The sequence below is a fragment of the Vanellus vanellus genome (assembly GCF_965231255.1).
Source record: "Vanellus vanellus genome assembly, chromosome: 8".
NCBI classification, from domain to species: domain Eukaryota; kingdom Metazoa; phylum Chordata; class Aves; order Charadriiformes; family Charadriidae; genus Vanellus; species Vanellus vanellus.
In genome coordinates, this window is record NC_138913.1 from 18,124,575 (window position 1) to 18,148,858 (window position 24,284).

At 34.6% G+C, this 24,284-nt stretch overlaps 1 protein-coding gene across 1 annotated transcript in view; it reads left to right on the forward strand.

Annotated features, from left to right (window-relative positions):
- Positions 1 to 24,284, forward strand: part of XRN1 (5'-3' exoribonuclease 1) — a gene marked incomplete at its 5' end in the record, with an annotated part of 33,545 nt that overhangs the window by 4,446 nt on the left and 4,815 nt on the right. Inside the window, 31 exons of the mRNA XM_082487310.1 lie at positions 24 to 121; positions 485 to 594; positions 685 to 795; positions 1,033 to 1,115; positions 3,373 to 3,460; positions 3,612 to 3,780; positions 3,990 to 4,057; positions 5,079 to 5,219; positions 6,600 to 6,666; positions 7,462 to 7,567; positions 7,915 to 8,004; positions 8,161 to 8,317; positions 8,665 to 8,784; positions 9,776 to 9,945; positions 10,795 to 10,915; positions 11,011 to 11,109; positions 12,789 to 12,892; positions 13,406 to 13,537; positions 14,207 to 14,369; positions 14,848 to 14,961; positions 15,439 to 15,537; positions 15,705 to 15,820; positions 16,699 to 16,845; positions 17,208 to 17,297; positions 18,659 to 18,794; positions 19,528 to 19,584; positions 20,269 to 20,401; positions 21,526 to 21,595; positions 22,020 to 22,245; positions 23,715 to 23,810; positions 24,045 to 24,159. Of these exons, the coding sequence (XP_082343436.1) occupies positions 24 to 121; positions 485 to 594; positions 685 to 795; positions 1,033 to 1,115; positions 3,373 to 3,460; positions 3,612 to 3,780; positions 3,990 to 4,057; positions 5,079 to 5,219; positions 6,600 to 6,666; positions 7,462 to 7,567; positions 7,915 to 8,004; positions 8,161 to 8,317; positions 8,665 to 8,784; positions 9,776 to 9,945; positions 10,795 to 10,915; positions 11,011 to 11,109; positions 12,789 to 12,892; positions 13,406 to 13,537; positions 14,207 to 14,369; positions 14,848 to 14,961; positions 15,439 to 15,537; positions 15,705 to 15,820; positions 16,699 to 16,845; positions 17,208 to 17,297; positions 18,659 to 18,794; positions 19,528 to 19,584; positions 20,269 to 20,401; positions 21,526 to 21,595; positions 22,020 to 22,245; positions 23,715 to 23,810; positions 24,045 to 24,159 (3,596 nt within the window). The remainder of the gene's footprint in view (positions 1 to 23; positions 122 to 484; positions 595 to 684; positions 796 to 1,032; positions 1,116 to 3,372; positions 3,461 to 3,611; positions 3,781 to 3,989; positions 4,058 to 5,078; positions 5,220 to 6,599; positions 6,667 to 7,461; positions 7,568 to 7,914; positions 8,005 to 8,160; positions 8,318 to 8,664; positions 8,785 to 9,775; positions 9,946 to 10,794; positions 10,916 to 11,010; positions 11,110 to 12,788; positions 12,893 to 13,405; positions 13,538 to 14,206; positions 14,370 to 14,847; positions 14,962 to 15,438; positions 15,538 to 15,704; positions 15,821 to 16,698; positions 16,846 to 17,207; positions 17,298 to 18,658; positions 18,795 to 19,527; positions 19,585 to 20,268; positions 20,402 to 21,525; positions 21,596 to 22,019; positions 22,246 to 23,714; positions 23,811 to 24,044; positions 24,160 to 24,284) is intronic.

The window sequence follows — 24,284 nt, forward strand, 5'->3', positions numbered from 1 at the left end:
CTCCTCCCTCTGTTTTGTTTTAGATCAGCAAAAGAGGCAGAGGACAAAATAAAAAAGGCATTAGAAAAGGGTGAAACTCTCCCTACAGAAGCTAGATTTGACTCCAACTGTATTACACCAGGTAAGATAATTTGTTAGTTATTTAAATTTAAGTGTTTAGATTTCTGGGTTTGCATCTATATTTTGGCACTGTTTTCCTATCACAAGATAGGAAGATAGAGAGGACAGAACTGGTGAAGGCTCAAGTAAGTTGAGAATCGAAGTTGTAGTAACTTCTAGTAGGGTTGGAATACTATCTCATTCTAAAAATTATTTTAGATTGCTATGGAAAAAATGATACCTCTTGGAAAAAGAACCAGCTATCTCTTTGATCTCTTGTAGAATTTTTATTTGTTGGGTTTTTACATTAATACTTTTGATATGTAAATGGCATTTTGAATGACTAGCAAAAAGCATTGTGTTTAAGTTAAATTTCTGTTTTCAGGAACTGAATTCATGGCCAGATTGCATGAGCATCTAAAATATTTTGTAAATATGAAGATTTCCACAGACAAATCCTGGCAAGGAGTAACAGTCTACTTATCAGGACATGAGGTCATTGTATTCTGTTAATATTTTATTTTAAATAAATCTTTATTTTATAGAAAAATACTTACTGATTAATTTGGTGGGGTTTTTGTGCAGACTCCGGGGGAAGGTGAGCATAAAATTATGGAGTTCATCAGATCAGAAAAAGCAAAGCCCCATCATGATCCAAACACAAGACACTGTCTCTATGGCTTAGATGCTGACTTGGTATGTGCAATTAAAATAATACACACTTTATAAACGTCTGTTTGTATGTCTTTGATGTCTTCCTAAGTGCATAGGGTTCTAAAACGTTATTAAACATGCATGTAATTTTGTATTCCCGCAAACTTTTGAATTTGTAATGAAAGAGAACAGCAAAAATTCTTCATACTGCTCAAATCTTGAGTAACAGTTAAAAAAAAAATAATGAAGTAAGACCTTTCTAATATCTCTTTGTAATAGATTATGCTGGGATTAACAAGTCATGAGGCACACTTTGCGCTCTTAAGAGAAGAAGTCAGATTTGGTGGTAAAAAAGCTCAAAGGTGAACTGTTTTAACTTTACTCTTATTTTATATATGATGAAATTAAAACCAAAAGATACTGGTGACTAAAACAGGTTTTTTTATTGATTGCATACTAAACTAATGAAGTCTTAGTTTCCTTTTGTGTTGGAAAATACATGAAGTTAGAGACATCAACTTGTTAAATTGTGCATTTGAATTAGTTTACATGAGAAAATGTATGCTGTCAAGACAACTGATGAAAAAATCCTTAGCGCTTTGGTGTGTTGTGCTTCTTTCTTCTTATTACAAATGGAGCAGCCCAGGCCTTACTGACGTTTTTTCCATAATTGTCTTATGCAGATATCTACTTTTAAAAATGCATTTATATCTCTGAGGTTTTGTGCATGTAAGGAAATTACTAGAGTAATTACTAAAACAAACCCTCTCGAAGCGGCTGACTGGATGCTCTTACTCTGGATTTGCCCATTTCAGCTAACTTGTGGGTTGTAATCAGTCAGAACAAGGTGGTTTGTTCCAGAACTATGCATGTACATGAAGCTATTCTGAAGTAATAAAAAAAATACTTTTATAACTGTTACTGTGGCTATGTTCCTTCTTTGAAGGACCTTAAGCATGTATTTGGTGGATAAAGGGAGTAGATGGCAGAGACAGAGAAATAACACTTTTCTGATACAAAAAGGATTTTTGATAATACAGTGATATAAATACAGTCATATATATATATAAAAATGCATTGTTTTTGCTAATAAACAAATGTTTTTATTGCCAAGGACAATATGATAGACATCAGAAATAAGGATTCTTTTCATAGTCTTCTGCAGTCAGCTTCTCCGTAATTCTCATTCTGTTGATGGCGTTGGCACATAACATTGTAATGTTTTTAAAAGACCTCCAGCCTAATCAAAGGAAAACTTCATTTTTCCCATTTTTTAAAAATAAAACAATATAAAATGAAAGTGTGATGATTTTTTCAGAGGTTAATTAAATAAAGTATGAAATCAAAAGGCAAGGGGTCATTATTCCCCCACCCCAAGCGTTGTTCCATGTTTGGCTCCTGTTGTAATTTCTGGATAATATTGCTCATTCAAGAATTTACTTCTGGAAGTTAAAGGAATTGCCTTCTGTCAATATTGTCACTTTTATGAATACTTACAGTTGGAAATTTGAAAATACTAAAAAGACATACAAATTAATATCAGTCAACAATTTCTTGATTGAGAGAAATTATTTGTTTTATCAGGATTTTCAAGTCCAGTACAATGAAGATTAAGGGGCAGAATGCCTCTAGAGTCTTAAAGCATCAACCTGGATTTGCCGAAGTTCTTTATTACCAGTATGAAAATTATGTTTAAAAAGTGACAGAATTGGGTCTGAAGTTCTGTGCAGTCAAGTGTAGCTCAGAGTTTGTCTTGGTAGTCTTCATATAAGCTTGTGTATCACACACGCCTTCCTCAGAGGATTTTGGCCAAAATCCTCTATGTTTGTGTATGTGTGAATACACAGGTGTTTATGCTGGTTTGACACTGGAGGCGGTCCCAGCTAGTTATGGCATCGAGAAGGTGAAATAGTCCTTTATGAATTTAAAATACACCAGTCTTCAGCTTTTGGTGTACGTATTGACTGATTTTGGCCTAATTTGGGCTTAGGTATTAAGTAATTTTAGTGACGAGAGGAAAGGAGGGCAGAATATATGTTGACTAATTTATGCCATAAACAAACAGTATGTTTGTCCTTTTTTTGGTGCTATAGTTCTAAGTGTTGAAGCTGCTAGATAATGCATAGGGAGTATATTTTCAAGTTGAGCCTATTCTTTTCTTACAAGGAGCATTTCAAATGACTGCAAATGTAGCCCAGCCAGTTTAGACATGAATCTGTGTGCTCTGTATGTACTCAGACTAGTTCTAAAATACCTTAAAATATATTGGGTTTGGTGCAAATTTAGGTTAGGTTGTCCATTTTTTGGATAATGGGATCAGTACTTAGGAAATAGTTAATGCAACATGGAACTCCACAAAGCAGCCCTGCTTTCTCTAAGCTAGCTGTTTTCCACACAGTGCACTCACATCTGCTGTTTAGAAGATTGTACTGCAAAATTTCATAGACTCAAACCAGGTGAATCCTCAAATAGATTCAAATAAATGTTTATACATTATCTCTTCTGCAAAGATCTAATCCTATTAAGGTTACTTGGTTTTAGGTAGCCTTGGACTTATTAAATATTCATGTTGAAAGTGTGTTTATAAATAATTAACTTAACATTTTGAATAATTTACAGAGCATGTGCACCAGAGGAAACCACATTTCATTTACTGCACTTATCACTGATGAGGGAATATATTGATTATGAATTTTCACCAGTAAAAGTAAGTTCTAATGCAGCTGTGATTGAAAAAATGCATGAGGTTTTTTTACGCAAACATGATAATAAAAATTATTCTCCTGTGGGTTTTTTTGTTGGTTTTTCTTTTCTGTTGTTTTTGTTGTGTTTTTTGTTTTTTTTTTTTTCCCCTCCAGGACAAGATTTCCTTTGAATATGATATTGAGAGGATAATAGATGATTGGATCTTAATGGGTTTCCTTGTAGGAAATGATTTCATTCCTCATCTACCTCATTTACACATTAATCATGATGCACTGCCGCTACTTTATAGAACATATATGGCTATCTTGCCAGAACTGGGAGGTAAGAACACTAAGATTTTAGTTGTGGAAAGTAGAAACATTAACATTCCTGTGTTTAATATTTATTGACCTTTTTAGCCACGTTAGAATGTTTAGCATTTATTACACTTCCTTTAGACAGCCAGCAAGATTGTGTTCATTATCTATGTGCTATTTAAATTTAGCTTTTTAAATTGTTAATTTAAAAAATATACTTTATTTTCCTAATAGGTTACATAAATGAAAATGGGCATCTGAATTTAAAACGCTTTGAGAAATATCTCACAAGATTGTCAGATGTAAGTAACTTCGAAATTGCAGTGTATAGAACCGTGCAGTCTGTTGAATGTAACCTCAGTATAGTTCCCTAAAGTGCACCATGCGGTAGTTTTAATGAACTGTTAAATGGATGTGTTTTACAAGTGGTTCAGTCGGCTGTTGTATCATTTAACTGATGGGATCCAATCAGTTGTTGTCTGATCTTATAAGAGGAAAAAGATTGAATCATTTGATCTGTATTTTAGCCAGCATCTTTTAGTACTGCAAGTGAAATGAGGATTTGCCAGTAGAATCATGGTCCTCAATTCTCATTGAGTAATGAGCGGCAGTACTGCGCAAAGCATGCTGCAGGCAGCAATATTCTTTGCTTCCCCTGGAGCTGGTCGCTTTCTTGTGGGGTAAGCTATGTCTGAAGATTCTGGAGAGCAATATTTTTTGCAAGGTTTTTATGAAGATCACTGGTAAAGAGCAATGAAGTGTTAGTATCTCTCAAAGGCGGGCATCAGCATTCTTCATGAACTAACAGGCATGCAGGAGGCAATCCTGTTAAGTCCTATTGCAGTAATCCATCCTAGAGATGAGAAAGATATAGGCCATGTAGAAATGGAAAGGTCTCAGCCTTCTGCTGAACCTAGAAGGAGGAGGTTCATCTGCTGTCCCCTCTTCAGCCCTGTCTGAAGACATTCTTAGATAGAACTATGAAAGTGTTGGGAGCGTTGCACAAGACTACATTACCCAGACCCTATATATTTCTACTGTTTCTAGGGTTGATAGTGAAGTGTGGAAGTTATCTAACTCTTTTTGTTACCCATTGCTGCCTTACTGAAAGAAAGCAAAATATGGCTTGGGTATATGTTACATATTGCCAAGAAAAAAAGATTTTTAATCTATTAGTTTAGTTGTAGCTTTAGGGCAAAATGTTTATGTACGAATGACTCTAGAGGTAATCTAATGCACCTGTTAAGAAGACATTGTTAATTTAGCACTCTAAATTTGCTGTCCCTCAAGTATTTCTAAACTTACTCTGATCTTTCTGCACAGTTTGATCGTGAGCACTTCAGTGAAGTCTTTGTAGACCTGAAATGGTTTGAAAGTAAAGTAGGCAATAAATACCTCAACGAGGCAGCTGGTATTGCAGCAGAGGAAGCCAGAAAAAATAAACAAAAGAAACAAAAGGTTAGTGTTTTACATGCTCTTATTTCCAAAATTGCATATTACTTTTTGCAAATCAATAATTTGGTCATAGAAAAATTACATGGCATAAGCCTCTGTTTTGAGATTTTTCGAGATCAGAAAAGATAGCTAAACGTAACACTTGAGGAACTGCCTGTATGCATTGCTGGTTGTGCACGATGAAATGGTTAAGTCAGGGTCAGGTTCTCATGATTTTTGAAATCCTGTCAGCCCATAACTTAATGCTTTAATTTATCTGTTCCTCAACAGCAGCAAAACTTAGGTGAGTTACAGTCAAATTTGACCATAACTTCTGGGTGAGTTATGGTCAAATTTGCTGCGCTTCATAATTTTACTTTTCAGTGCATAGCCTGCTGGAAGTTTTATAGATTTCAGGTACACCGATAGATCATTCATGCATGTCTTGCTATCTGCCAACTGTTTGACAATGAATAGGTAAATAGCAGTGTCATTGGTGTGAGTTATCTCAGATTGGTTATTAAACTTAGAATTCTAGATATAACTAATTAATAAGGACAACTCCTTTCTCAGTATCTTGACTCTGCCCCACTGTGATGTTCCCCACCTCCATTGGCCATCCTCCAGTGTATGACTTCAGCACAGTGTAGAGTAGCAGCAGGAAATTCCTTCAGGTTTAATCTGTCACTGTATATCATTATCCTGTTCTTTAGTGCAGTTTGTGGTTTGTAAGAGCAAGATGTTACCTCTTCCTTTAATAAGATATGCTTTATTTGTGGTTGTTTTCTTATTTGCCACAGAATTTTGGAGCAGCTGTGTAGTATTAGCTAGTCATCTTGACTGATCCTTTGAATGGCAGTGACAGTCAGGAGCTTGCATATCTCAGGTACAGGGGAAGAGGGCCAACTTAATGATTCTCCTTATTGAAAGCTACTCAGTGTTGTACAGAAAAGAGTGCATAGTGTGAGAACAAAGTGAACGTTTGGCTTGTTTGACTCTCTAAAACACAATTTCTTGTATCCTTACTTCCCAGAAGAATAATTTGAACTCTTAAAAATTTACTGATTAAAAATTTGATTGCATACGGGTGCTGTAGCACAATGCATGATGTAGGTAAAAATGCTTAAATGTGTACTGTGCAGTTTTGGAAGTATTTGTATTTTGGAAAACAAATATTCGGATTTTTTTTATAAAGGTAGTAAGACTTTATTTGAGACTGCTCCTTTGTCTGATCTGTATGGATAAAATCATTTTCCCTAGGCAATTACAAGTGAAAGAAATGTAGTGGGTTTTATACTAAATAATGTTATTATTTATGCATCTTGATTATAGCATTTTGAGTTGCAGATTATATGGTTGTGAATGAGTTAAGTGCATATTATTCTGTACTTTTATCTCAAATATTAATAGGCTCAGGAAAATTCAATATGTTTGGCTGCTTTAGAAAAAAACGAAGATGAAGTTGTGACCCCTAAAAGTAAGTGTAAATAATTTTTCCTTATGCATAAACAACAAAAACCCTTGTTAATTTGTGTATAGATTTGGAAGATCTGTAAGAATTTCATGTCAGAGATGACCTTAATCTAAATGAAAGAGTTACATAGTCAGCTATTGGGAAATTGAACTGCGCGTCACCGGCTTATGGTGAGAGGGAGTGGGGCTAAAACTTTGGAAGTACTTCTTGCCTGACAAGTATTCCACGATGAATTGAATAAGAATGAATGAGCAAATCTTCAACAACATTATGTTTTTTAGAATTGTATGCCTAGGTATTTTATTATATAGGTGGGGACAAATGAAGAGATTTTTATATGTTTTGGAGGGTTTTGGTTGTATTGATTATGTTTTTAAACTCATTCCACTTGTAGGAAATGTCTTTTGCTTATATTTTGAAACTTAATGTCAAAAATATATAAATATTACTTCATGATATAAGATGATGCTGCTGAAAAAAGAATAAATTTTAAAATTTATTTTAACTTTTTTTTTTATTATTTTCTGATGGCTTATATTATCCTTTCTCTTCTTGTAATTGGGCTACAAAATAGGTTGCCTGTCCTGAAAAGAAAAAAATTCCAAACTTTATCTGGGTAAAGATTTTGTTTGATTGTTTCGTGTTGCTTTCAGTGCAGGGAAGGTATGAGCACCTATAACTGTGAATTGAGGAATAAGTTTAAGGCATTACGTCAAAACTGAATGTCTTCAAACCTTATTGTAGTAGAGAAGTGAATGTTAATCCTTCCCCCCTCACACCCCGTTACTGCTTTTTCAGCTGTGTTGGAAGATGAGCCAGAAGATGATGATCTGTTTGAAACTGAGTTTAGGCAATACAAAAGAACTTACTACATGACTAAAATGGGTGTAGAAGTAGTTTCTGAGTAAGTGTATGCTTTTTCTTCTTTTCTTTTTTTTTTTTTTTTTTTAAACACCAAAGACAAGTCTTTGCATATGTCTAATACAAGACAGAATATTTGTCCATGTCAAAAGCAGAGAACACATGGCAGTGTACTGCAGCGGTGATGCTTTTGGCTAATGCCAGAAGAGCTGCTGGTCCAGTGAGGACCACAGAGAAGAAATCCGTTAGTATTAAATGAACCTAGAAACTGTGGTTGTCTTAGGTTCCCAAAATGCTCTAACTTCATTCGTATGTACAAGGTACTAAGTAATTTTTATGTACCAGTGAAAATGAGAAAAACTAATAAGTATCTTCCCTTTTTCTTTTAAGTGACTTCTTGGCTGACCAAGCTGAATGTTATGTCCAGGCAATACAGTGGATTTTGCATTATTATTACCATGGAGTTCAGTCATGGAGCTGGTAAGAAAAATTATCAAATGAGAAATTGCTTAAAGATCGAGTGATATTTCGCCTTGTATCCTAGGAACATTTTATGTAGTTCTGTTTGTTTTGTGATCTGTGAACACTGCTGTGCTATAATTAATTCAAGTAGTTAAGAGGTTTTTTTCCCTGCAGGTATTATCCTTATCATTATGCACCTTATCTGTCGGATATTCGCAACATTGGCGAACTCAAAATCAAATTTGAGCTGGGAAAACCTTTCATGCCATTTGAACAGCTTCTTGCTGTACTTCCAGCAGCTAGCAAAGATCTGCTGCCTAAATGCTACCAGGTAGGATTTAGAATTAAATTGTGTTTATCTGTCTCTTACTGGTTGTCTGCTTTATTTTGAAATAACTCTTTTCTTGATGTTTTTGCATGTTCTGTACTTCAATTCTACCTCTAAATTTTAGGCGTATGGTTAAATATTTCTACTTCTTACTATTCTTAGTACATTGTGAAGTTAGTAATATATACAAAATTTTGCGTTTGCTAAGCAGCTTCAAACTAGGACAGTTAAATGATAAATGTTGAATTCCTTTTCAGCCTTGAATTGGTTTTAATACCAGCTGCCTTCTTCCTAGAATTAGTGCTGAATTGTCTCTGATATTGTTTAATTCCTCTATTGTATTTTCCTAGCATTTGATGATTAGTCAAGACTCCCCTATTATAGAATATTATCCACCAGATTTTAAAACTGACCTAAATGGAAAACAGCAAGAATGGGAAGCTGTAGTATTAATCCCGTTTATTGATGAGGTAAGTTCTTTCAACATCTGCTGTCTATAAAAGCTTTGTAGCAAATCTACAAATTAACACTTGATAAGACCACAGAAAAGCATAAATGTTTGCTGCCTGAAGAGTTAGGCTAGATTAAGTTACCACAAGCAAAGTTAGCTTCAAGTGGCAGAAGTCTTAAGTAAGGGATGTGGACTTTTTGTTGTTCATGTTTTTAATCAGCTACTCAAATATTTAGTTTCAGATTTTTTGAGGAAAAAAAAAATCTATTCTTATATACATATAAAAATACAGAATGTCTGTAGGTAAAATAAAAGAAACACTTGGAAAAAAAAAAAACCCAGTCTTTTTACAGAAGATCTCTTCACATGAACACCAGTAATGGGTAGAAGACTTGAAGTACATATCACAGTAAAACATTAATGGAGAGGAATAAAATAGTAACATTTTCCTTTTACATATAGGATAACAGTACTATATACGTTGTTGTAATATCTTTTATCAGATTAAATTTGAGCACATCAAAAAGTGGATGAAAATAAAAGTGCAGGTTAGATGTTAACATATGTACAGGTGGTGGCCTGTGCCTATCCATTGTTTCCATAGGCCCATAGTGAATCCATAGTGAAAGGTTGACAGGACTTAGTCTTCTCACAAGACAATAGTTGCTACTTGAATGACGCATAAGGTTTTGAAGCGTCTTCAATAGTTACTTTGCAGAATTTTACAATAACATCTAAAATGTCTTTAATATTTCTTTGCATGTTAAATGTAAAAGGCAAAATGTGGCCAGCCTTTGGAAACATATTTGCAAAAAGGTAATCTTTATTCTCCAAAGCCATTCCATTGTAATTGTCCTATTTTTATCAGAGAGCAGGGACATGAGGAAGGGTGAGGCTGCAATTAGAAAATTAACACTTTAACCAGAAAAGTTATCCACTTTCCCAGTGTAGGTGTTTCCACAGTAATTTTTGTTGCCCATTTCACATACAGTAATTTCTCTAAAATTTAGAAACGACTGCTGCAGGCCATGGAATCCTGTAATAAGTGCCTAAAAGAAGAGGAGAAACGAAGAAATACTCATAGTGCTTGTTTAATGTACTGGTATGACAAAGAAGCAGAGTTCCAGTACATGTCACCATGGCCAGAGAAATTCCCTGCAATAGAAAGATGTCATACAAGGTAACGCTGGCATAACTATTATAGAGTAGACTAAAAGTAGCTAGAATACTTTTATTAGCGTTTTAACCAAAGCTTGTATATGCCAATATATGCAATGAAAAATGTATGATGTTGAAGTAGATGTTACTTGTTGTGGATGGCACCGTAAAAGCATTTGTCCCTTTTCTTCAAGTATTACTTTGCAAAACAGATGAATCAATGCTAAGTCAGCAAGGACACTCTAGAGAATTACTAAACTTTGTATGATACAGAGCATGAAAGACTGGTACAAATATCTGATAATAGTGATGATTTATCAGCACGCTAATTCCAGACCATTTGGAAAAAAAAAAAAAAAAAAAAAGTAAGCGTTTGGATCCAGTGCAGAGAGTTGAACACAAATGTGTGGTTCACTTTCCTCTTGCTGAAAGTAGCCAGCTTTATTTAACACAGGCTGAGGTTTCAAGATTAAATGGAAACATAACCTTAATAGTAGTCAAACCTAAAGCAAAATAGGGGAAGAACGCCTGTGGTGAGGTTACCCTCTGTGAAGAATGTAATAGTTGTGAAGATGAGTGATACTGTATGGAACCATTGCTAGTTTAGAATTTGACAATAACAATGAATTAAAATAGTGAGATTGGGACATGCTGTGGCTTGAAGTTTTGTACTTGTCTTCATGAGTAGTCTCTACAGCAATAGCATGGGGCTTTATAGTCCTTTGTATAGATTCTAAGTGGCTTAAATTAATTGCCACCCTACAGGAAAGTCAAAGCGTTTATCAAGTAATGAATGTTTGAGTGAGCAACAAGAGCTTCTACAGCTGAAGGTCAATCTGTATAAGCAAATGTTGTACTACTTGTTTTTTAGGTATAAAACAATACCTTTGGATGCTTGGCACGTAGAAATAACCCACAACAAGATAACAAAAATGAACAAGAGTGCGTTATATTTTTGTGGATTTCCTACTTTAAAGCACATTAAACATAAGGTAGAAGATTTCTCTTCTGACGTTTTCAATTGTATTTAATAGATAACTATGTAAGAGTTCAAGGAAGTTTTATGGGCTGTTTTGTTTTTACCCAGTTCTGTCTTAGAAAAAGTGGTGTACAGGTGTTTCAGCAAAGCAGCCATGGAGAGAACATGATGTTAGAAATCCTAGCTGATGAGAACTCAAAAGAACAGGTAAGCCTTCAGCTCCTAACAAAAAACAAACAAACAAAAAAAAACCCTAAACAGACAAACTTGTCATGAAAAGACTGGATTTGTTAAATAGTCAGATTTGAAATGCTGGTTAATTATATCTTCTCAATAGTGTATTATAGGAGAAAAACATCTAGAATAGTACTGAAAAAGTTCTAAAAAAAACTTAAAACCCAAGCATTTATTTAAAAAGAGAAGAGTAGTTAAATATATTGAATAGTTAATTTTAAAAAGTATTCTTTAGATTGTTTAAAACTTCCTTTAACTAGTAATGCTTTGATTTCAAAACGAGCTTTATGTACAAGTTGTTAAAATTTGATTAATAGAAAGAAAGGTGAAATATGACTGTATGCTCAAGGCTGTAGAATTAATTGCTGGAGTAAGAATCCTGGAGTTCTTAACTCCCAGTCCAAAGTTGAGACCATTAGGTGGTAGTATTCTCAATATATATTTTGAAAACATCAGCTGAATTAGTTTGCTGAAAACATCAACGGTATTGGTTCACACTGAAAACTTTTTTGACTATCGGAGTCAATAGTAAAAAATAAATTTCATTAGGATTAAACTCTAAACTTGGTGAACAGTCTAGAATTTTGGGAATCTGCTGAAAGATTTACATTTGTCCTGGCTTCAGACAGTCTCCTTAGTAGTTTCTGGCATTGCTCTGTGGTGGCTATCAGGTGTTCTCAGGTAAGGAGTTGGTGAGACTCACTCCTGACTAATTAATAGTTGGAAATGGTGTAAATGCAATGAAGCAGAGTCTCCAGACCAGTGCCGCTTGTCTTTTGGGTAACTGAGTACACAGACACTTTCTTTTTTAATCAGTCCCTTTTCATCAACAAAGCAGATTTATACCTTCCACTTAAATGAGACTGTTTGATAGCTGAATTATGGGAAAGAGTTGCTGCAGAGACATTAGGAAACAAAATATTTTTTCTAAATGCTTTAAAAGCCAATTCCATTTCATAATCAAAAACATGAGGTGGCAAAAGACAAATCCAGAAAAAGAAAAAAGTTTCAGAGATAAATAATTAAAGAAAACCAGGAAAGGAGAGAGGAGGAAAACAACAAGATGGGATTTTACAGTAGAAGGATAGGGAGAGTGAATATTCAAGATGCATGGCAAAGAGAATTAAATAAGCCAAAATAATGGATTAAAAAATAGCAGAAAATCATTGGAAAAATAGAATATAATGTGAGACTAAAATTGCAGATGATAGCAAAGTCCTCAACATAAGTGCTGTTTCTTTATTTCAGTGAGATACAAAAGTAAAATTTATGGTACAAAATATTTCACTAATCTCAAATTGTCAGTTTGATTATGGTGTCGCAGAGGCACAAATAGTTCTAAGCGATCTAATAAAAAGAGTACATAGTAACCCTGTACCAGAAATGTATATCAAAGCAGGTCTTACAACTAACATATGCTGCATGTAAAGATCCACATTTGGAATATGATACTTTGTCCTAAAAAAGGGAATATGATTCTCCATTTCTAATCGGAGATTATGTAATATGTATCAAAATATGCTTTTATAAACTAAAATGAGCTGCTGCTTCTGCAAGAACTACTAGAGTAGTTTGTATTGCAAAAACAGTTTGAAAATATTTTAACAGAATATTTTAAACTCTTAGTAGTAATAACTCTGGGTTTTTTTCAGATGGTAGAAAATGTTGCCAGTTTGGTACTTGGAAAGCGTGTTTTTGTTAACTGGCCACACCTTGAAGAAGCCAGAGTTGTTGCTGTGTCAGATGGAGAAACTAAGTAAGAGACATTTCGTAGACTGTTGTTTATCATCTGTATTGTTTTATTCAAAATAAATTCTTTAGGCTGTATAACAGTTTTTATTTTATTGTAATGCTAACAGCAAGTTAGTCCAGAGGTATTGAAGGCTGCTTGGTGGAAGAACCTTTGTTTAACGTTATTCTGAGGTTTGCTTATCTTTGTACAAGTCTAGTCCTTTAGTATTTTGCTATAGATGTAGAAATTTGGGGGAGATCATTCTTAACTTTGAGGGGAAAAAGGCATACACAGAAATCCACACAGAATAATGTAAAAGAGAACTTTTCTATACAATCTTCCTTTCAGCACATGCAGTGGTATTTTTAATAAAAAATATGCTGTGTGTCCTGTTGTGGAAGGGGTAGAGAAAACGATGCTGCAAGTTTTCCATGTCCTTAATGAGTAATTTCTAACTGGTTTAAGTTTTGCTCACAATTGGTTATGTCTAGATTAATCCTATTTGGTTAAATTTGTACCTGTCACGATATTCTCGAGGTTTTATTTGGAAGAACCACATGGCACACAGAAGCTTTACATGGGAAATGCAGTGCCCCCAACTAAAGTGGCCTACGTTGGAGATAAGGAACAAAGCATGTGGTTAAAAGAAATTCAAGGCATTTCAGAGCAGTAAGTAATTTGAAAATTAAAGTGTAACTTTGCATTTTACAGCTTAGATATGTTTTTTGCTGTATTATACAACTAAGTAGCAGAGAAAAGCTGCTGCATAGTTGATGATAAAGGGTAATGAGACTGCTGAAATATAAAAAAACAGTAAGAAAGAGCTGATAATGAAATTTCAGAATATATGGAGTTAGTCTCTAGGTATTTAAAGTTAGATGCTCTTACAAAAGAATTCTCAAATGAGTGAATTTCAGTATTTATTCTCCCACTCAATTTTCTGTTCTGGTCTTCCTTCGGTTGTAGGAAGTACATAGAATGGAGTCATACAGTATCAAGTTACGACTTCAGTATCTTAGCATTGTTAAATTTGAATACAACTCTTGCTCTTCTAGAGTGTGGGTGCCCAGTGGAACACAACTGAGTTACAGTAGCTTTGCCTTAAGGTAAAACGTCAATTAACACACTTAGCTATGTAGTGACGGCTGTGCAACAATGGATAAGCAATTGGTTAAGCCATTTGTTCTGGGTATTTTTTATAAAAAAAGGAAGCAAACTATTATAATCCTTTAGTTAAGAAAAGTATTCTTTTTTTTTTTAATTTCAAGAAATTAATTCCAACCTCTTGGTTCAGTTCTGTTTATTGTAATCAGTCTAAGTGTTCTGTTTTGTATTCAGCTACCAGAGAAGAAAAGGAATAATTATACATGAAACATCAATAGTTGTGTATGCTCAGTTACTCACTGGTAATAGATATCAACTAAACCAAAATGGAGAAGTTTATTTGGAGAAGCAGTGGTCAAAACAAGCTCTTCCTTTTGTTTACCAAACTGTTGTCAAGGTAAATATACAAGTTCAGTATCTTCTTGCACATAGCTCCTTACTTCATTGGGGTGGGGGTACAGATGGGGAGGAAAGGGTATATGCTCCTTTAAAACAAAAGAATAAACAAAAATAAGCATCTTACATTAATGTTATTTATTATATTAAAAAACATTATGTGCTTAAGCAAGTATTTTTTCACAAAATTTGGGACCCTGTTGCACAGTTTAGAGATCTTAACTGAAAAAATGCCTTTTGTTGTCTTTTTACAGATGATATTTTGTATGAAGTACAGTAGTAGTGCTCTACAAGGTAGCATAGTTGCTTGTGTAACAGCATTTGTAATAGTGTTAACTTCTTTGCTTTCAATTAATTATTTCAGACTCAGATAATGTTTTAGAAAAATCATCTATTTATATGAACTTTTTAATTATTTTGCTGGAACTGAATTATATTTAACATTGTCAATTTTGTTTTGTTTTTTTTTTTTCATGTAGGATATCAAAGCCTTTGACTCTCGTTTTTCAAACATCAAAACTTTGGATGACTTGTTTCCTCCTGGAAGTACAGCCTTTATGCTGGGATCTCCTTACTACGGCTGCATGGGAGAAGTTAGTTTCAATCATTTTGTATTTTTTTCCCCCCTAGATTTCTTTATTTGCAAGCCTAACATAATCTAACATGTTGCGTGGCAGTAGTGGTCATTTGCTAGATAAAATTTTAAGTGAAAGATTCCCTGCTGGTTTAGTCAGAGGAGGAGGGGGTTCTTCTGCTTTCCTTATCACTGTTGCTGGCATAACATAAGGTAGCATAGCTTGAATGCAGGATTATTTTTATTAAATATTTGTGATAATTTGTGATATAGAGTGTTTCCATTTTGGACCATTTTCAGTCATGGATTCCTTTGATTTAATGCTGTTTGATTGCCTCTATGAGGAAGCAGTGTACAGGTCATGGCAAGATGATGAATCCCAAAGCATCTCCGTGCCTACTGCAGCAGAATTGTTGATAAAGTAGACTGCAAGGTCTAGTATCCGAAGACTTCTCTTTTTAAATAATGTTTTTAATATGTTATATTTCTCTCCAAGGTTCAAGATTCACGTGATGTGATCACAGAAGGTAGAATTCGTGTAGTTTTCAATATTCCATGTGAACCCCAGCTTGATCCCTTAATACAGAACCAGCATGTAAGTGCGTCTGTTTTTCTAGGAAAAGCTTAAACAATGCGTTAAATATATTTTGCAATGGTAAATGTCTTTATGGGATGCTTCCATGCAATTCATTTGCCCTTTGTGTAAAAATCCATATCTTTTGGGAATTGCCAATATTTTTTGTTTGTTTGTTTGTTTTAAAGAAATATTCTGTGAAATACAATCCTGCATATATTTTGGCCAGCCGTCTTGGAGTAAGTGGATATCTTGTCTCCAGATTTACAGGGAGTATCTTTATTGGAAGAGGATCAAAGAAAAAGTAAGTTTTCTTTGTGAATTTTGACCGTAGAGAAGCTTCTAAATTCTAACACAACCCTACAAGATTTCTGCCATGTTTAAGTGCTGTTCATATCAAGTGCATAACTGTTTTGTGATGTTAAGCTTTCTTTAAAGTATATTTCCTGTAAAATAAATTCATATGCAGTGTTTTTCTCTCTCATTATAAACTTTTCTTTGATTTTTGTTTACTGGAGAGTTGTTCTGTTGGCTTTTAGTATTGTAGAAAGACATAAATTGACTTTCCTGATTAACTACTTGCATAATTGAAGCAGAATTTTGAACTGACTTTGCCACACTGAGGATAAAAGGTGGAATTGGGGTCTAATTTCATTGTACTTATCATTACTGCTAGTATAAAGGGATACTGATTGTACCTGTAATTTTTTTGAAGAACTAGTTAAGACTAAACCTGCTTAAAATATATAAGGGAGGCAACCCCTGTAGTTCTCCAAATGTCAAAATTGTGGTTTCCTAAGACAGCTCACTAAAGAAGTGATTGATGCATGAGCACCATCTTGTGATTTAATGTGTACATTTGTTCCCCACTGATCGTTCAGGGACATCCTTTTACTTCTCGGTAAATGCCAGGTAGATTGTGGTTGATTAGATCTCAATTAAGGAAGAAATAAAGTATTTCCTACCTTCTTTTGCAATAAGGTATGGGCACACATGTAGACAGCTACCTTAGCACAGCTTGCGTCCCGTAACATTTACAGCTGTCATGATGCTAACAAGTAAACAGTACAGTGAATTTTTTTTTTCCTGTGTTTTAAGGCTGAGGATGTATGTTTATGTGTTTTTTTAATGTATGTACACAGACACGTATATTATTCCAAGTTAATGAACTTTTATTTCCAGTCCTCATGGAGATCACAAAGCAAATGTGGGGCTAAACCTGAAGTTCAATAAGAAAAATGAAGAAGTTCCTGGCTATACTAAGAAAGTTGGAAATGAATGGATGTATTCTTCTGCAGTAGAACAACTACTTGCTGAGTATTTAGAAAGGTGAATCTTGAATGTGAACTTCATCCAAATTACCCACCTTCGTTATCAGTGTTTGGATTTTGTCCTCTGGACATGGATCTAAGAACTGATGAGTTTGGTTTTGGAGATTGCTTGATGGAATTTCTTTTATTCCAGTATTCTCCTTCCAAGTCTCTCCTTCCAAGGAGAAGCATATTTTGGGATAGAGAAATTTTGTCAACAGCTTACCCTTGACAAATGAACAGTATGACACTAAATTAACTAAACAGTAATCCATGTGGGTTTCAAAAATTCTGAAGCCCATCAAAGTTTGTTTTGGTGATGCTTTTTTGTGGTCTGTGCTGATGTGAAACTAAGTTTGTCTTCCATTTACTCATTTTTAGGGTCCCTGAACTATTTAATTATATAGCCAAGAATAGCCAGGAAGATATCTTCTATGAAGATGACATTTGGCCTGGAGAGGATGAGAATGGGTAGGCCATCTTTCTTCATTTTTGTGTTGGTTTTTTTTTTTTCTTTTTTAGAATAAGTAGAATAAAGGCTGACAACACTGCGAAATTGATGGTGATTGTATAGTGGCTGCTGCATAACTGAAACCTTGCTGTTCCTTGAGCAGCATGATTGTTCAGTGATGACTCTGAGAAAATTATTAGAACGTTGGACATTCCGGTTTTGGAGTTCAAGTCTCTGTCAGACTCCTATCTTGAGTCCAATAAATGAGAAATCTCCTTTTCAATGGCTACTTCATAATTCCTGCTTTTAAAGAAACATTCACTAAGAATAAAAATATTTATTGGAAAATAAAAATAAAAATAAATAAAATCTAAAGGGTGGGTTGAAGGAGGATGGAGCCAGGCTCTTTTCAATGGTTCCCAGTGACAGGACGAAGGGTAATGGGCACAAGTTAGAACACAGGAAGTTCCATTCAAATACACGGAAACACTTCTTTACGGTGAGGGTGACAGAGCACTGGCACAGGCTGCCCAGGGAGGTTGTGGAGTCCCCTTCTCTGGAGATTTTCAAGACCCGCCTGGATGCAGTCCTGAGTAATGTGCTCTGGGCAATCCTGCTCTAGCAGGGGAGTTGGACTAGATGATCTCTAGAGGTCCCTTCCAACTCTGATAATTCTGTGATTCCCGCGATTCCGTGATAAGCTATAATTATTTTAATTAAGATCACTTTGAATTTGAAAAATAACATGTACGGAATTTGAAGTACTTTGCACATTTTCAGTATACGTCCAGTCAGTTTCATGGGAGACAAGGAGCCACCTTTGTTCCAGATACAGTATGGTAACATTAAAAAAGCTTTTATTATTAGCTAGTAAGCCCTATTCATGGGCTTGAGTTAGTAAGCCTGCATGGTGCTGCACTCCGCAGGACTCTTGCCAGACAGATATACCATCGTGGGACTCTTCTATTACAAGACCCTCAGGTTTGTGCTCTGTTTTACCAGAGTGGCGTACACTGAAGTTTGTTCTTACTGTGTTGTGAGAAACAGCTGGTCACAGAACCTTTATCGCAGCTGAACTTGCTTAGTTGTATGGATGCAAACGTAATTTACTTAATACTTTTAAGTAATTTCATTTTTTAATTTTTTTTTTCTGGCTGAGACAAAACTTCAGGTTATAGTTTTGAAACAGTATTGCATGATTCAGTTAGACGTTTTTTTCTAACCTCTATTGTAAACTCATACAGAACCTTACATTCATAAATAACAGAATTTATACAAGCATTGTGCCTATGTCATAATATTTGACCAATTAAATCAGGGAACATAGTAAAATGATTAGTTTATGCAATGAAAGTTTTAATTCGTGTCCTGTTTTATTTAGAGCTGAGAAAGTTCAAGAAATTGTTGCATGGTTAAAGGCACATCCTGTGTCTGCTTTGTCTCGTTCATCTTGTGACTTGCAAATTTTGGATGCAGCCATTGTCGACAAAATTGAAGAAGAAATAGAGAAGTGCAAGGTATGCAGCTTGACATCATTGTGAGCAGGAGTGAACCAAAAAGCAGCTGTTCATTATTTTCCAAGTTCTTGAATTAGAGTAAGACAATTGAAGATTCCTTGTTGTTCCAAAGAAAAAGAATACAGAATGTAATGTAAGATCTGATTTTTTTAATGAGTTGTCCCAGAAATTCAGAAGAGCTCATTATTAATCTTTTTAATTGACTCACTCTTTTTGAGGGTGCTGCGTTAGCCTGTTACTCTGAACTCTGTCTTTTGGTGATTTCAGAAAGGAACAGGTGTCAGTATATATTCTGAACTACTTGAAGTGCTGTTTCTAAGTGCAATATGAGCTGTTCTTTCCTTGCAGTTTCTCTTTTTGGTCTGAGGAAAACTAGAAAGTTGTTTTCTGAAGGCCACAGATCAAAAAAGGCACTAAGGAAATTACTAAAGCAAAAGCTAAAGGCAAAGCCACATGAATAATGGCCTGATGTCTTTGAAATTATTTGCTAGGGCATGATAATAAAAGTGGTGTAAATTCTGGAATTCGCCAAACAATGCAAAAGCTTTTGTAAGAAATCAGTCATGTTTGAAAAACTGGACTTAGTCATCCTAAAGACTTAATGAAAGCTGTATACCTTTGTCTAAAAGAAACAAAAGAATTCTACATTATCTTTCTGGGTGTTTTCTTGTACCTGAAATCCACTGTTTGTTCCTACATTACTTTGTAATGACTTTCTGTTCCTTTCCTTTAGCTGAGAAAGAGCAACAAGAAGGTGCGAGTAACTGTGAAACCCCATTTGCTGTACAGAGTAAGTGATGTAAAAAGTTTCTGGTTTTTTTTGTTTTGTTTTTTTTTTAAATAAAGGTAAGCTGTCCAGATCACATTTATTTTACCTAAGCTTACCAACTTTCAGAGTGTGGAGTTTTAGGACAGTATTTATGGAAGAAAAAGTTTTATGATGCCTTCTAGAAAATCATTTTGAGAACAGTAGCCTGTCTCTAAAAGAAATTTCTGACTACAAGCTCTGTCATGTATTGTACTGATTTTCAGTTCTTTTCTACCTTCTGTTCTTCATGTTTCTTCAGTTCTTATTGGCTGTATAATGAAGGCAAAATAAAATTCTCTCTTCCCTGTTTTGTTTTTTGTTCGGTTCTTGACATATGACCAACTGCTCATCTTGCCTGGTATTTCACAGGTACCCATGCTGCTGTTGCAGGCAGGTTACACTTGATGGATTTATTTTGTCTAAATTGATCCCCTTGGTCTGTCTTGGATCACTGTTCTCAGGAAGAAGCAGTGAGTGAGAGTTGCAAAAAAAAAAAAAAATATGAAAGACACATGCTTTGTGTCTGGGAAGGAAGGTTCTATGTTCTTAAACAATTTTTTTCAGCAAGGTTATTTTATAGTGTGTTTCAGGTATTGTTATAAATGCATTTTGATTGTAATCCCTATTTTTTTGCAAACATTAACACAGTCTTTTGGTTATTGTCAGCCATTAGAGCAACAGAATGGGGTGGTTCCAGATCGAGATGCTGAGTATAGGCTGTTTGACCGTGTTGTCAATGTGAGAGAGAACTTTTCTGTTCCAGTTGGTCTTCGAGGTACCATTATAGGAATAAAAGGAGGTAATTTTTTCTTCATAATTGTAGCATTATAGCTATATAACAGCTCAGCTAATGATGTGAAAGCAGGCTTCAGAAAAGTGTTTTGTATAATGGTTGTTAACGCACAGAAATTTCTCGCCTGTGAAGCATATGCAACTTAAAGCTGCTAGTGACATATTTACTGTTTGGAATTAAACCTATGGGTATTGTATTTTAATTTCATGTGTTACACAGCTGTACTTTGAATAAGAAATTACCCTTTTTCCTTCTTAATATGAAGGCAAGAGAGATCAATGAGAGAATAGGCTGCAAAAAAGGAACAAAATGAAGTTATGGGAAGATATGGGCAAAGTTAAGAGAAGTAGAGATAAAACCAAAAGTATTAGCCTTAATACTTAAATTGAACATTAAATTTTATCAAGTGTGATTTGTCTTAAATTGTTTTATTTCAAATTTGGGATTTACTCTGTGATACTCCATTTCTGTTAAATGGCATGGATTTATACCTTCTTTGACAAGAAGATTATCCATAAATCTATTTCAGGTAAACAAAAGGATGCACCGAGTCTTACTGGGTGTAACAGTCTGAGGTCTAGTAATAGAAATTGTTTTCTTACCTGACATTTAAGTAGTTGCTTTCTCATTTGGTTTGCATCCAGCAGAATTTTGAATAGACTAGACTTGAATGCAACTTTTTTACAGAGGTATTCTTTTCTCCATAGTGATTATATACTAGTATAATTTTAAAGGAGTATTAGTCTATCATTATGCAAGAAGGTAATGTTAAAGCTGTCAGTTTCTGACTACCTAAATGTAAAGATCGTTCGCATCTCTTTTCTGGCAGTTTCTGACAAGTGTGACATTCTGCTATAAACTGCAGTTCTGTTAATGCAGGTTGATAAGTTGTTGTGCATGGTACATTTCTGTTAAAAGTATATCTAAAAGGGAAGCCATATATGACTTTGAGAATAATTTCCAAATTGCTGTTAATTAAATTACTCATTTAAGGCATGAGGAATTTTTTGTTGCTAATTAAGTTAGGTTTTGATCTTTATTTATTGCATAACTAATATAGGTATTTATATAATTTAGATGAAAACAGCTAATGTTACATGTAGGATGACATTTTACTTCATTTTCTATAGCCAGTAGAGAAACAGATGTGCTCTTCGAAGTTTTGTTTGATGAAGAATTCCTTGGAGGCCTAACTATAAGGTTTGTGTAGTTATTTCATGCTGTTGTTATAGATGGCATGAAATTGTTGGCTTTGGTTTGGTTGAGTATTTTTAATGCCTCTTTTTAAAACTTTGTTTCTCAACAGTGTTGGTCAGTTTTTATTTCTTTTGTGTTTCTTTTTTCTCTTTGAGTAGGGATAATTTTTATGAAGCTTTAGATTTTGGAAATGCTCAGAGTAATACTAATGACTTGTTTTCTGGTTTTGACAGCCCAAAGCCAAAGGGGGGAGGACAATGGGATTGTATGAAATGGTACTATATTTCAATATTGGATGCAGTTTTCAGCCTCTGCTGTTCAAACTTTAATCGTTATCTTTTGGTACAGAGGCAACAATGTTCTTAGATATATTGAAATTTCAATAATTAAACAAGAGGAACCAAAAATGTAATTTTATTTTCTTAAGGTGCTCACCTGCCAGAGGTTATCGTCTGCCATCAAGTGCCTTAATTAACCTGTCTCATGGTAGTCGGTCAGAAATGGGGAATCAGAAACTGACGGCCATAGTTAAACCTCAGCCAGCTGTCAATAACTACAACTCGTACACATCTGATCTGTCATCTGCGTGCTCGCAAAAAGTGCATCTCGGAGGCCTCAACCATTCTCCTCGCTCTCTTTTTGTTCCTACTCAAGTAAGACTTTTCTTTCATTTGTACAAAAATGTTTTTCCATAGAACTGAGTTATGACCATGGTTATCTTCATTGGTACAAACAAAATTTAATTTTTATGTCAGTATATTAGAAGTAGGATAATCCTTATCTTGGAGAAATTAGTTAATCCAGTTATGAAAGGGACTGAAAGTTCCTTATTGACAGTTGTTTTGCTTTGAGTTGCTCCAGTTGCATTTCCAAGAGATGACTATTTAGTTCAGAGCAGTGACACCACACTTGGTGTCAACAAATAGTTTGTTTGGGCAGAGATGCAATTATTTCCTTAAAGCTCTGTTCCAAGTAATGCTTCCTGTGGGCCAAGAAGCATTGTCCATGCTCAGAAAGAGAAGACGTGATTTCCTTGTCAGTTTTGCTTCTTGGTTATGATTTACTGTGTTTGAAAATACAGTAAAGGAGGAAAAATAACAGGTGAATTGGGGTTCTTAGTGGTTCAATTAAACTTTATTTTTTGAGTGACTCCTTTAAAGAAAATTAGCTTAATAGGTAACTTCATGTTGTTTAGGTGTGTTTGAGAATTATCTCATGTTTTCTAAGTCTATAAAAGAAAAATTACTTTCCAAAAGAACATTTAAGGCAATGAAACGCTTCTGATGGTTGTTTTTTTTTCTTCTTGTAATGATTTAGCAGCTGAATGGAAGACAGCATTACAATCTCAGGGCTGAAAATCAGGGCAACTCTAACTCACCCCAGAAAGGATCATTTCTGAGTGGCAATCAGAAAAACAAAGTGAGTGTTCCGATTCATTTAGTATTGGACCTAAATGTCTCAATAGTTATTTTGGACCCCTATTTGGAGCGGGTGTCCTTTTCTCGCGATAAACAGATAGCTTTGTTTTAGTACATCAGGTACTTTAGTCTGGATACAGACTGGAGCAGAACTTGTCCCAGTACTTCAATGAGTTTCATATCCTGTGTTTATGCTCGTGTAGATTCTAGATTTTCAAATGTTTTTTATATAGGTGGGTTTCAGTTCTGTGGTAATGTACCTGTGGTGTTGTGAAGTGATTGAGCCTGATTGATAAGGTCTTACAAAATAAGGGATTAGTAATAAAATTTAAGAATACTACCAATATGAAGGTATGCTTTTGAAACTATTTTGAATTATCATCTCAGTTTAATTATACTCAGTGATCTTTCCTATGTTAATAACTTCTGTTAATAATAAAAACAATCTCAAAACATACTAAGTTCATTTCAGTTTAATAGTGATTCTTTGGAAAAGTTGTTACATAAATACATGACACCACAGTAGCCTATTTCATAAATTAGATATCTGCAAGCGCTACTAGTGTCAGTAAGAAAAGTTCTGCCGGCTGAACACTGTTAAACTCGGACCTTAGGATTTTCAGAATGTCTTTGCTTATGATTAGCTTTTCAAAAGTTGAGTTTATAGCTGCTGAGTTTGGGTGTGTTGTTTCTTACTGTGTCAGGCACAGAGTAAGCAAGATGATGAATTCTGCAGCATATGGCAATCATTGCAGAGTTCTGGGAAGTCTCACCACATTCAGCAAAACATGCACGAGAAGGTTAGTATATAAACTTTAAACAGATTCCTGGGTTCAAAATGTGAAAGTACTTAATTTTATACATCAGTTCATTACATCAGAAAACTTTCTAGTTAATGTTACTTTCATCCAGAGCATTTATTTGTATTGTTACACAGGGTATGCATAGTTCTGGAAAGAAGTAATCATAAGGGACTACTATGTAAATGATAGATACATAGTTTTCTGGTTAAGGTTTGATGTTTGAAATCCTAGGGTGCAGTTCTACCTCAGGAAATCAAGCTGGGAACTGGCAATCAGTTCTATAAGCCAGGATTCAATGACAGCAGCTTTAAAGGTCAGCAAAGAAGACAGGAGCCATATAAAAAATGTAAGTACTATAATTAGAAATTGTGTTGAGGAGGCCTACTTGCTTTGTCTGATCTTCATTGAAATGCCTATTGAGTTTTTTGTCGTTATTGACAGAAAATAGTTTATTATAGTTATGTGAACACT